The 12,345-nt window shown below is 59.9% G+C and overlaps 2 protein-coding genes across 12 annotated transcripts in view; one reads left to right on the forward strand and one right to left on the reverse strand.

Moving 5' to 3' along the window:
- Positions 1 to 79: 79 nt before the first annotated feature.
- On the forward strand, positions 80 to 3,982 carry CCDC24 (coiled-coil domain containing 24). 8 transcript variants are annotated; one of them, XM_059689892.1, is made up of 8 exons: positions 80 to 464; positions 670 to 866; positions 1,101 to 1,217; positions 1,886 to 1,963; positions 2,538 to 2,592; positions 3,074 to 3,140; positions 3,247 to 3,325; positions 3,406 to 3,982. In XM_059689892.1, exons 1-8 carry the CDS (start codon positions 339 to 341, stop codon positions 3,635 to 3,637), a joined length of 951 nt encoding a protein of 316 aa, XP_059545875.1. In that variant the 5' UTR covers positions 80 to 338; the 3' UTR covers positions 3,638 to 3,982. The 8 variants fall into 8 exon arrangements, with proteins under 8 accessions (XP_059545875.1, XP_059545871.1, XP_059545876.1 ...); XM_059689888.1 differs by having other exon boundaries at positions 3,410 to 3,982; XM_059689893.1 differs by having other exon boundaries at positions 1,889 to 1,963.
- The window catches only part of SLC6A9 (solute carrier family 6 member 9), a 34,619-nt gene continuing 26,210 nt past the window's right edge, over positions 3,937 to 12,345 (reverse strand). For all 4 annotated transcript variants that reach the window (XM_059689875.1, XM_059689878.1, XM_059689879.1 and 1 more), the window contains 9 exons: positions 11,222 to 11,354; positions 10,878 to 11,012; positions 10,694 to 10,797; positions 10,054 to 10,291; positions 9,848 to 9,982; positions 9,643 to 9,742; positions 9,454 to 9,554; positions 5,315 to 5,485; positions 3,937 to 5,219 (listed from right to left, as the gene is read on the reverse strand). In XM_059689875.1, coding sequence (XP_059545858.1) covers positions 5,028 to 5,219; positions 5,315 to 5,485; positions 9,454 to 9,554; positions 9,643 to 9,742; positions 9,848 to 9,982; positions 10,054 to 10,291; positions 10,694 to 10,797; positions 10,878 to 11,012; positions 11,222 to 11,354 — 1,309 coding nt within the window. In that variant the 3' untranslated portion in view covers positions 3,937 to 5,027. The remainder of the gene's footprint in view (positions 5,220 to 5,314; positions 5,486 to 9,453; positions 9,555 to 9,642; positions 9,743 to 9,847; positions 9,983 to 10,053; positions 10,292 to 10,693; positions 10,798 to 10,877; positions 11,013 to 11,221; positions 11,355 to 12,345) is intronic.

A 12,345-nucleotide genomic window follows, 5' to 3' on the forward strand; every position in this document is an offset into this window, starting at 1 on the left:
GTGGGTGCGGCTTTCCAGACCGGGCGGGGGCGGGGGCGGGGCCTGGGTGGCGGCCCAGTTTCCCGGGTGACGGCCGCGCGGAAGAGGCGGGACTAGGGCCCTGGTCGCTGGCCGGCTCCTGGGGGCCGTGACCGGGAACCGCGACCCCCGAGAGCCAGCCGGAGCCGGGAGAAGAGCGCGGGGCCGGGTAATTCAGCCGCGGGTCCCGGCGGCGGAGCCCGGGTGCTGCTCGGCAGAGGCGGGCGAGCGCCTCCCCGGGGGCGTGGCCGGGCCCGGGCGGCCTGTCGGCCCAGCCGGTCTGAGCCCGGGACTCGCGTGGGGCGGCGGCGCGGCGGGCCATGCCGGGGGAGCCCCCGTCGCTTTGGGAGCTGGTGGAGGAGCACGTGCCGCTCCCGGAGCGGCCCGAAGTGAAGAGGATTCTGGGGGAGACGATGGTGGACCTGAGCCTGGAGCTGCGGGCAGAGGTGGGGCGAGTGGGAAGGTGGGCACACGCCTGGCCGGACCCCTGACTCGGGTGATTTCCCATCTACGCTGGGTTCTGGCTCTGCCGGGTGACTCGAGGTCCTGTGGGACCTCCCCCCCCGCCCCGCCTTGTTTGACTCCCTTCCTCCCCCGTCCCCGCCCCACCCCACCCCTTCTCACCTCCCTCACTGCCTTCCCCGTCGCAAGGTGTCTCAGCTCCCCTTGCAGGTGGCGATGTTGCGGTCTCTGCTCCAAGAGGCGCGGTCCTCCCAAGCCCCCGGCTCCCGCCCCACCTCCGACCCCTCCTCCCTTCTGGCACCACCGCCCCTGCTGAGAGACCTCGTGCGCCGGGAGCTGCGGCAGCTGCTCCAGTGTCTCCGCCAGAAGGCCATCTATGAGGGCAGGTGGGCAGCTCACACCTGGGGTTGGGCCCGGTCCCCAGAACCCAGATGGGCTCGCTCTAACCCTGACAAGGGGCCGTGCTTCGGCTTCGGGCCAGGTGGGAGAGCCGAGTAATCTGACCCACGGAGCTGATCACTTGGTTGCCTCCTCTGGCTCAGGCAGTGCAGAGTAGGGGTGCCTTTCCTGTGGTTCCCTGGAAGGAGACCCTGAGTGTTCTTCGTGTGCACCTTCTGCAGGGACCAGACCCAAGCCTGGGTCCAGTATAGCCCCAGGGTGCTGCGCTTTGCCTTGGAGGAGCCCCGGTGTGATTTTCCAGCACAGGAGGCGTCCCAGGGGCCAGCTGGTGAACCCAGGTAAGTGGGGACAGGAGAGGAGGGAACCTGTTTCTGCTGGGCAGAGGGTCCCACCCGCTCCATACAGGAGCTCCTGCTCTGAGGCTGGACACTTCTACAGCCACTGGTGATAGGCATGAGCACATGAGGGCGGCAGAGGCCCAGGAGACACCTGCCCAGCCTGGGGGCCCACAAGGCCTCCTGGAGAAGGTGACTGGTTTGACCTGGGTCTTGGATGAAAGAGAGAAGAGCAGATGAAAGAGGGAAGAGCTTTTCAGGAAGAGGGGACACTCTATGCAAACACGGGTGGGAGGAAAGGAGGCCGTGTCCAGGAATCATTTGTCCCTCAGGCTCACGGAACAGGAGGAGGGCTGGGAGGGTATGAGATAAATGAGCAGGGGCATGCTCATAAGAAATGAATGGCAGCAACTCATGTTTAATTCTCACAACCCTGTGAGGTAAGTGAGGGCCCCGTTTTGCAGATGAGGAAACGAAAGCTCAGAAAGAAGCAACCATTTGCCCAAGGGTGGCAGAGCCCATGTGCAAACCTAGATTCCAGAACTCCTCCTCCTTGTACTGTATCATATTGCTTTTATGAGAAAAGACACAGAGTTGTGTAAGAGCAGTGGCATTGTGTCCTGAAGGCCTCGGGCGAGGCCACACGGGGTGACACTGCCTTCATCTCCCAGCAGCAGTCGCAGAGACCTCCGTCTCATCAAGGACCAGCTGGGCCTGTCCAACATTGACCGGGTTGCCAGACACCTGCGGTGAGGCCCCCGGGTGTGTAGTGGGGGTGGAGACAGGGAGGGGACTGGATAGATCTGGAAGTCCTGGGACTAGGAGAGAGGAGAGGAAGGCAGCATTCCTGAGGGGTAGGGGGGACGGCCCACTAGAGTAAGGCTGAGAAATGGAGGGGGCAGGTTGCTGCCAGGAAGTAGCCAAGTAGGAATGCTAGCAGGGACCATGGCCCGAGGATTTTTACCTTGAGGCGAAGTGGGGGAAACCACAGAAGAGTTTAAACAGGGGAAGGGCTGTGATGTGGGGGAGAATAGAGGCAAGAGGTGTCGCAGGCCCTGCAGCGGTACAGAAGAAATGACAGTGCCTGTCCAGGTGGGCGCTGTGAGGTAGGCAAGGAGAGGACACATTCTTCCCAGGAAGAGGCTTGGCAGGGGCTGGAGGGCCGTGCTGGGCAGCCCTGGGCAGCAGAGGGCAAGGTGGGCTGAGAAGGGAGGGCCTGGAGGGGGCTTGTGGTGGGGCTGGAGGCTGGGGCTGTGTGGAGGGTTGCGCTGAGACCCGGTCCTGCGGCACTGGCTCCGGCTGCTGCACTCCCACGTGTCCCAGGGGCCTCCTGGAGGAGGAGTGTCACACCTTGGAGAGGGAGATCCCCGTCCTGCAGGTGAGCTGCAGCCCTGCCCCCACCCCAGCCTTTCTGCTGAGTGTAGACAACCACCTCTCACCTGGTGTCTGAGCCCGTGTACATGTGTGTCTGTGTGCGTACATGCATATAAAGGCTGCGTGAGTCCTGTAGCCACGTCTCACGTGTGCTCTTCTTGTGTGCGTGAATCCAGAAGCCCGAGATTCAGGTTGAGCCCCTAAGTCCAAGGTCAGCACTTTTCAATCAACCTGCTGGATTTGCTCTCCAATCTTTTGCCTTTTTCCTAAGTCTGGGTCTGGTCCAATCACCCCCTTGTCAAGCTGGGCTTCTCAGGGGGGCCGTGGGTAGTGTTCTCCTGGGGGCTGCCCTCAGGTGGTGGAGACGAGGGTGTGGCATGGGCTGCTTCTGGGCCCTGCCAAGATCTTGCTTGGCCTCTGCCTCCTGCCCTGGCCTGTCCTACCCCTGCTGTGAAGCGGGGGCCCTGAGCCAGCTCTCCCTACAGCGCTGCCTGGAGGCGTGCACAGGGGCACGCCAGGCCTCTGAAGCAACCCTAGAGCCCACCCTGGCAGGTGAGGAGCCTGAGCAGGCCCCCGAGTCCCCAGCTTCCTCCCCACGCCCCACCTAGACACACCCCAGAAGAGCTGGGTGCCGCGCCTCAGCATTCCTCTCCCCCAGAGCTACAGGAGCAGAAGGCGGCCATGCAACAGGAGCTGCAGGCACCTCTGCGGCCTTCCTGTGCCTCCCCCAGCCACAGGTACACCAGAGCAGATGGACAGCCTCACAGGGTGGGCAGAGGGTCCGGCGATGGCCCTCTCACGGCTACTCCTTGTTCAGGCAGCAGCCCGTGGGGTCCTCCGGCCAGGGCCTCAGGTCCTTGCCTTGCCTCCGCGGAGCTGCTGGAGTTTGGGCAAGGCCTCTCCAGTGCCACCTACCTGCTCCTCCTCTGGAACGCAGGCCTCCAGGCCTGGCTGCCACCTGCCGCTGGGGACGGAAGCTCCAGTGCAGCCCCAGGAAAAGGCCAGCGTCCACCTCAGTGTCCAGTGCAGTGCCCCAGGCCCCGACCTGACCGCTGGCCACAAAGTAGGCTCTGGCTTCTGGACCTCGCCCCGCCTGCTACTGCCACCTCTCAGTTGCCATGGCCTTGCCTGCTTCAGATCTTGTCTTGGATAGGACCCCAAGGCTGTCCGCCTGTCTGACCCTCCTCCCACCCCCTTGCCAAGTCCCTGGTATCTGGTCCTGACCATCACGGCCTTTGGCCTCTCTCCTCCCAGGCTTTCACAGAGCCTGGGTGTAGACAGTGCAGAGGTCTCGTCCCAGCCCCAAGTCTTGTCTCCCTGCGGGACTCAGACAAAGCACAGTAGCAGCTCAGAGACAGGAATAGAAATTTCATTAAAATCTATGGACTTTAAAATCCTAGTGGTGCACGATGGACAGGGGTGGGTGGCGCACCGTTATTGCTACAGAGAATTAGAGGCGGCTCTTCCGGGGCTGTCGCTGCACAGAGGGACATGAGGATGGACACACGGACACTGCAGGGCTTGGGGAAAGGAGCTCCGGCTCCAGAGAGGGGATGGTGCACACGGGCTGGAGCCATTTGGCACGTGATCAAGGGCAGCCGGATCTGGGAAGGCTGGGCCTTTAGCCTGGTGGCGGGAGGGCAAGGGGGTGTCATGTAGGGTCCCTTCCCCTGGGCTCTGAGCTTAAACCTCCTGCTGAGCAGCACTCCACCCCTGGCCCCCAGGAACTAGTGCTTTGGGCAGGCTGCTGAGTCACGGGTCTCTGCTCACGAGGCCTGGCAGCCAGGCTGCACTGAGGCTCGGGAGCCCCAGAGCAGCTGAGTGAGGTGCAGGCCGGCCTGGAAGACAGATGGGGCCTGAGGCCTGGGGCAAGGGAGTGGCAACCACAGATAAGACAGTTTTTACAAAAATAATTACACAGACAGACAGGGCTGGGTGGCACAGCCTGACAAGTAACACTGCACAGCCCCTCTCCCCGCACTCTGTCCCCAGGTAGGAAGATCCAAATTTGCCCGGGCAGAGGCTGGGATCTGCTCTGAGGGCAGGAACACTGGCCAGGAGGCTGGTGGCCCAAGGACAGGGACAGGCCGGGGCCCACCCAGAGACTCAGCTCCGGGCAGAGTGTGGGGTCATCAGAGGCCACATAAAGCACGGCAGGCCCCTGGGGACCTGGCCCGGGAACCCCTTCAAAGTGCTTCTGCCCCCAACCAGCAATCCTGCCCTCTCCCTCTCCTGCTCCCCCAGCTTCCATCTTGGCATCCAAAGGACCTGTAAACACTGGGGACACGAGCACAGATGACCGCCCTAGCAGTGGTGGCCAAGGTGCCAGCAGCCGCCCTGCGCAGGGCATGGCGGGGCAGGCGGTGACACCTGTCCACTGCCTCCCCAGTCTCTGTGGCGGGAGCACAGGTGGGGCTGCGGCACTCCCAGCAGCTGTGCTCATATCCGGGAGTCCTGCAGGCGGCTTCCGTTACTGCCCACCAGGGGGATCTGGGCCTTGTCCGGGTGCAGTGGCTGGACCTCCAGCCCGTCTTCAGGGGAGGGCAGCATGATGGGGGCGTAGCGCCCAGTCCGGTGCTCCAGGAGGGCGGGGCCCCAGTCTCGACTTGGCTTTGTGGCATTTTTCAAACGCTAGGGCAGGGGAGGGGCGGGGCAAGGCATGTCAGAGGAGAGCCCTTAAGCCCCATTCATCCACCCCTTCCCAGTGCATCTGGCTCCCCCCTCACCTGGAAGAAGGTGTCCCCTTCTGTGCGGCAGAGCTGGAACAGGGCGTAGAGTGGGATGCAAACGACGGAGGACAGCGCCATGAGGAAGCCGATGGCCACTGCCCAGCCTGGATACTGGTAGTGGTTATAGGTGATTGGCCGGTACTGGATCACCGTGAAGATGAGAATGAACTGCAGAGAGTGGGGGGTGGGAGTGGGCATGAGCCTCACCCAGCCCCACCCAGGCCTCCGGCCTCCTATCAGCACCCCCTCCCTTCCTCTCCAGTTTCCCAAGATAAAAAGAGGCATTTGGGGGAGGGCAGGGCCAATGTCAACGTTTGGGTGGTGGAAGAAGCAGATGGAACCAGGGTCCAGGGCATGACAGGCGTGCACGCACGATGGAAGGGGAGCGGTCTGGCTTCCCTGTAATTCCGGTCCAGCCGGGGAACCCGTAAGCTGCTGTCACCTTTGGAAGTCAGTTCTGCTCAAAGACTCGAAGCAGCTCCCTTCCTGGCCTTTAGGGCGTTTACTTCCTCACATCGAGACCTCAGCTTATCTTTCTGGCCACGTTCCCCTTGTCTGAATGTCTCAGCTACACCCGGCATTTCCCACCCTTTTCATTTACTCTGGAGAATCCTCCACCGCAGCTAAGCAAATTCCACCTCCTCCAAGAAGCCGCTCCATCCCAGGCCAGTGTGGCTCAGCTGGTTGGGCATCTTCCCGTGCACCGGAAGGTTGCGGGTTCGATTCTGGGCCAGGGCAGATACCCAGATTGCTGGTTCGATCCCGTTGGGGCGCTTGCAGGAGGCAACCGATCCATGTTTCATCAATGTTTCTCTCTTTCTCCCTTTCTCTCTCTAAAATCATCAAAAAAGCATATCCTTGGGTGAGGATTTTATAAATAAGTAAATAAATAAAATAAGTAGAAGCCTCTCCAGATTCCCCATCTCCTCCCCCGGAAAGGCAGTTCCCATCGGCTAAGCATATACTTAATGGTCCCCATGGACTGGGAGCTCCTGGGATTGCATCAGCTCCGGCTCTCCAGTGCCCAGCACATGGCCTGGCACAATCTCATTTGCTGATTTGAACTGACTTGTGCAGGGAGGTGGGAGCATGAGGGAGAGGGAAGGCAGAGCCCGTGGCCTATGGACAGCCTGGGAGGCTCCAAAGGCTGGATGACGTGTGTCTGGCTGGGGATGCTTCGGGAAGAGGCGAGATGAGAAATAAAGCCTGGCTGCCACAGCAACAGAAAACCTAAAGCTGTGGTCGGCAAACTGCGGCTCGCGAGCCACATGCGGCTCTTTGGCCCCTTGAGTGTGGCTCTTCCACAAAATACCACGTGCAGGCGCGCACATACAGTGCGATTGAAACTTCGTGGCCCATGCGCAGAAGTCGGTATGGTGTCAGATGGGCACTCATTTATTTGGGTGATCACTTTGTAAAGTATATAAATATCGAATCACTATGTTGTACACATGAAACTAATATAATACTGTATGTCAACTACAATTTAAAAATAAAACTAAAGGAAGCAGAAAGATGGATGGGCCAATGTCTCATGGACCACCCAGAGGGCCTGGGTGTATGTGTGCTGCTCCCCAGCAGGGCCCAGCATTCGCCTCCTGAGCTCTCAGCTGAGCCCTAAAGCTCAGTCTCCCCCAGCCTTCCCAGTGACCAAATTCTGGAGGTCAAGACCCACATTCATTGTGAGGGCCCTTCCCGGGACACTGCACATAGTAGGAGCTTATAACAAGTTTCCTGAATGAACCTAGAACCTGATCTAGGTTGGACAAATCCCTTAACTGAGCTGACAAAAGGATGGAGTTTGTCAAAAAGAGCTTTTCAGAAATGTATAAACAGCCCTGGCTAGTTTTTCTCAGTGGTTAAAGTGTCATCCCATAGACCAAAGGGTCTCGGGTTCGATTCTGGTCAAGAGCATATACCTGGGTTGCAGGTTTGATCCCCGGGCAGGAGGCAACCAATCAATGTGTCTCTTTCACATCTATGTTTTTCTCTTTCCCTCCCTCCCTTCCACTCTTTCAATGGAAAAAAAAAAAAAATCCTCAGGTGAGAATTAACAAAAGAAACAACAACAAAAAAGAAATGTCAAAACGTGTCCACAGGGCCTGGCGTCCTCACCTTATGTTTCTTTTTAACATATTTTTATTGACTTTTAGAGAAGAAGGGAGAGGGAGAGCTAGAAACATCAATGAGGAGAGAGAATCATTGATCAGCTGCCTCCTGCACACCCCCACTGGGCATGTGCCCTTGACCGGAATCAAACCCGGGACCCCCTCAGTCTGCAGGCTGATGCTCTATCCACTGAGCTAAACCGGCTAGAGCTGCTCACCTTATATTTTAACTTCAGCCTGACTTTCTGTGCACAGAGAGGACGCTGCCCACTTTCCTAGCTCAAAGATCCTGGACCCAGGCCGAGGCTGCCCCTATGGATCCTTTCTGTGCCCACCTCCTTCCTGCCCCCTGACCTGCCTACGCTGGTGCTCCAGCTCTCTCCCCTGGGGGGCAGCCTCCTCGGAGCTGTGGGGGATGAGCTCCCCTCAGGCAGGGCCTGGGCCCCGGAGGGCACGGCGCTTGGCGGCAGTGCCTGCCCTCCCGGCCTCTCACCACTTACAGGAGACTTCCGCTCCTCCTGTTTCAAAGCTGGGCCAGTGGCCAGAGCTGGTGCCTGTGCCAGGCTCAGGGAAAATCCCACACCCCATGTGCTGGGGCCTCAGCCCTCAGGGGCCTTTTGTTCAGAAACATGAGCCAAAGTGAAAACACGATGCTGAGCTCCCTGTGGCACAGAGGAGTCGGGTGTGACAGGGGCACGGCCCTGGACACTGCCCTCGCCACTGGGCTGACCCCACTGTCACTCAGAGATGGCCCTGCCTCTTCTCTGTGGAGTGACCATTACACTATCAAACCCCTTGCTCCCACTTCCCAACCTGAGCACAAAGCAGCAAAATCTAAAGGCAGTAATAACTCCTCCTGGTGGGGTGGTGCTGGCCCAGCACGCGGACTCCAGACTGGACTGCCTGCTTAGGATAGTGGCACCGTCTCTTATTGGCTGAGTAACCTTGGGTCAGCTACTTAACATCTCTGTGCCTCAGTTTCCTCATCTGACAAGTGGGGATCATAAAGATACCTCGGAGAGTTGTAGTTCATCCTATATAATAAAAGCCTAATATGCTATGTGTCCAATCATCCGGTTGTCTGTTCAACCAATCAAAGTGTAATATGCTAAGACCACTCAACTGCTTGCTATGACGTGCACTGACCACCAGGGGGCAGATGCTCCAACTGGTAGGTTAGCTTCCTGCTGGGGTCCTGCTGATCAGGACTGAGCGAGATGGGCTGGACACTCCCTGGAGTCCTCCTGCGGTCCCTCCCCAGCTGGCCAACCTCCCACATCCCTCCCTGGCCCCGATTGTGCACCGGTGGGGTCCCTCAGCCTGGCCTGCGCCCTCTCGCAATCCGGGACCCCTCAGGGGATGTCGGAGAGCCGGTTTTGGCTTGATCCTGCAGGCAGGCCGAGGGACCCCACTGGTGCACAAATTCGTGCACCAGGCCTCTAGTGAGTTAATATATAAACTGTGTAGAAAGTGTTGGGAGTTCTTGCCACCAACTCAGCTCCCATTTGGGTTTCCCAGGTACTGGGTATTGGTGGAAACCAAGACCTCCCTCTTCCAAGTCAGCCCACCGCAGTGCCTGAGAGGTTTATAGGCTGCCCCTGATCCTGAGCTGACAGCTGACTCGGGCGCAGCCTGCTTCCGGGACACTCATGCATTCACATCACGGACCCCGGGCACCTGGAGCACCTGGGCTGTGATGGGTTGGAGGCAGATGCTCAGTGCGGCTGACAGAGGCTGCCACCAATATCAATAATGGTTCCTGAGGCCCCTCTGGGGACCCAGCGAGGAGGGCCGATTCAGCTGCTGCCGGACTGCTGTCCCCTTCCACTCAGATTCAGGGTTCTGTGCTCCCTTCCGAACTCAAGGCCAGGGCCAGGGTGGTTCTGAGCTCCGCACGCCTGTCTGACTCTATGTAACCTCCTTAGACTACAATGGCCAGAGTGTGGAGCCCTCATGGGAGCGCTGGTTCCCACGAGGACACTTGCCAAGAGGCAGCAGGATAAGGGAGAGGTCAGCCCAGGGACTTACGAAGATAATGGCTGGAGAGACGAAGCGCCAGCAGATCTGGAAGAAGAAGGGCGGTGGGAACCCCAGCATCATCTTGATGTCCTGAAAGTAGTTCTCGTGCCCTGGAGAGAGGGGCGTCAGTGGCCAGGCAGGACGGTGTGGGCAGCCCGGGGCTGGGGCTCGGGAGGCCGTGGAAGGTTGGGCACTTACCGTAGATGTACATGATGGACACACACATGATGCAGGAGATGACGACCAAGGAGAAGCTGGCCGCATAGTTGTCCATTAGCAGCAGCCAGTAGATGCCTGCCTGCGGGCCAGCGGGCAGCCGAGTCAGGGTCTGTGGCTAGGTTCCCAGACCCGGTAGCCCCTGGAACCCTGGCAACACCAGCCCAGCCTCCCCCTCAGTTCTTACTTGGCTGGTGAGGGGGATGCCCAGCAGGAAGCCAGCCACGGCCACGCCCAAGGTCACATAGGTCTTTTTCTGCAGGATCCACTCGTTCCCCACCTCATCCACAATGGCTGTCACCAGCGTCTCTAGGAGGCAGAACTGTAGGGACGGCCATCAGAGCAGGGGCCCGAGCTCTGCGCCTTCCCCCCTTCCCAACCCGCCCCACCTACCTGAGTGCCCAGCCCCAGCAAGATGAGCATGAAGAAGAAGAGCAGGGACCAGAGCGGGGAGATGGGCAGCAGTGTGAGGGCCTCTGGGTAGGCCACGAAGGCCAAGCCAGGGCCGTGGTCTGCCACGCGGGACACGTCCACACCCAGGTGATTGGCCATGAAGCCCAGGATGGAGAAGATGACAAAGCCAGCGTAGACGCTGGTGGCACAGTTAGTGATGCTGATGATGACGCTATCCCTGGTGGGAGGAAAACAGGCCAATTCAGGGCATACGGCTTGCTCCCCTCTGCCCGATTGGGGCCAGAAGAGGACTTGGAGACAGGGCAACTTCTAGGGATGGAGGTGTCCCCAGCCTCTTTTCTGGTCTGCTCTGGACCTTGTTAAGTGGGCCTGGGGCTCCTGAGTCCTCACAGGTCCCTGGGACATCACTGTCCCCACCCCTCTTCTCTCTCCTGCCAAGGTTCTCTCTCCGTTCTCCGATGGCTTGATCCAGACCCAGCGTTCCCAGGACCTCCAGGCCATGAGTGGGAGGGAGGGCCCTGGTGGGCCAGGAGGCTGTGCTGGATCTGGTGGGCCTGGGCGAGCCGGGTCAGGCCGAGGAGAGGGCAGGGAATGGGCGCAGGGCTGGCAGGAGTCTCACCGGTAGCAGTTGTTGTGGAACTTGTTGTAGGAAGCCATGGTGATGAGGCCTCCCCACGCGCAGCCCAGGGAGTAGAAGATCTGGGAGGCAGCGTCGCCCCACACCTGTGAAAAGGGAGCTGTGGTCAGAGGCGGGCGCCTCTCTGCCCCTCCCCGCCCCTTCCAGGTCGCCTGCGACAGCCCACCTTGGCCTCCAGAATCTTGTCCCACTGTGGGGTCAGGTAGTACATGATGCCTGTGAAGGCTCCTTCCAGGGTCACGCCGCGGACGAACAGGATGGTCAGCACCACGTAGGGAAATGTGGCCGTGAAGTACACCACCTGGGCAAGACAGGCCCGCTGCGCTCCTCTGGGCTCTTCCCGCCGTGCCCGCCCCCACCCCCACCTGCTCCCCCCCCCCCCCCCCAACCACCACTCATCCCTCCCATGGCCCTTCATCACCCCCCTGCACACACACACACACAGCCAGGCAGGGGGGGCAGGGCCTTCCGGGGCACAGACCCTGAGACCCTGGCAGGGGAGGCACTTACTTTCCCTGAAGACTTGACCCCTCGGATGAGGCAGAGGAACACGACCACCCAGGAGACACAGAGGCAGCCGAGGAGGGGCAGCCTCACCTCCCCAAAGTTCCCGATGTCGTCCGACAGCTTCAGCACGTAGAGCCTGGGGAAGGGGAGACTCTGCATGAGCAGCAGCCCCAAGGCCCAGCAGCACATTCCCAAGGCCCAGGCCCCGCCTGGCAGCTCCCGTCTTTCTCACAAGGTGCTAGGAGCCCACTCGTGAGACAGGAGCCACCGTGGGGGCCCAGCTCCCTGCCTGCTGTCTCCAGGGAGTCCACTGCTTGCAGCCTCTCCCAGGACCCCCAAAGGCCCCTAGAAGCCACGCTCCAGGCCTGGGCCAGACCTCCTCAGCCCCTGGGGTGTGGAGGTCTCTCTGTCCCCACTCAGGCCCACCCCAGGTCCTTGTTTGTACATTTCTCCCTTTAGAATGCCCTCTCCTCCAGACTAGATACATCCTATCAGGCGTCACCTCCTCCAGGAAGCCTTCTGTGATCTCTTCATTTACATTAGTCTCCTCCATCTCTGATGAGCCGAGGGAGGCAGCCGAATGCTGAGTAGGCTGCAGGCTCAGGAGCACACAGGCCCGATGCCTGGCCTGCATATGCATGGGTCTCCGTGGCCTCTATGCCACGCTAGCGGGTGCTCTTTCCATCACCTGGACATTTGTTTGTCAGGCCCTGTGCTAGGTGCTGGGCATACAGACCTGGATCAGGCATGTGGGCACCGCCAGGAGGGGCGTCTCAACCCTATGGGGAGGAGCACGCTGGAAGGCTTCTCAGAAGAGGTGAGGTTTGAGCTAAGGCTTGAGGAATGGGGAGGAGGTGGGTGAAGAGAAGTGGAAGTGCATGCCAGGCGGAGGAAAGAGCACATGGCAAGACGGGGGGTCCTGAAACAGCACGGCCCAGCTTGGCTTGTCGGTAGAGAAGGCGAAGACACCAGAGCATATGAAGCCATGAAGTCAGGGCTAAGTTTGAATTTTATCCTGAGGGCAATGGGAGCCTCTGACAGGTGTTTGTAAGAGCACTCCAAGAGTCTCTTCTTGGTTTAAAACCTTGCAGCAGCTTCCATCTCTGGCCATGGAAAAGCTAAAGTCC

Source organism: Myotis daubentonii, chromosome 3, assembly GCF_963259705.1.
Source record: "Myotis daubentonii chromosome 3, mMyoDau2.1, whole genome shotgun sequence".
Taxonomy (NCBI): domain Eukaryota; kingdom Metazoa; phylum Chordata; class Mammalia; order Chiroptera; family Vespertilionidae; genus Myotis; species Myotis daubentonii.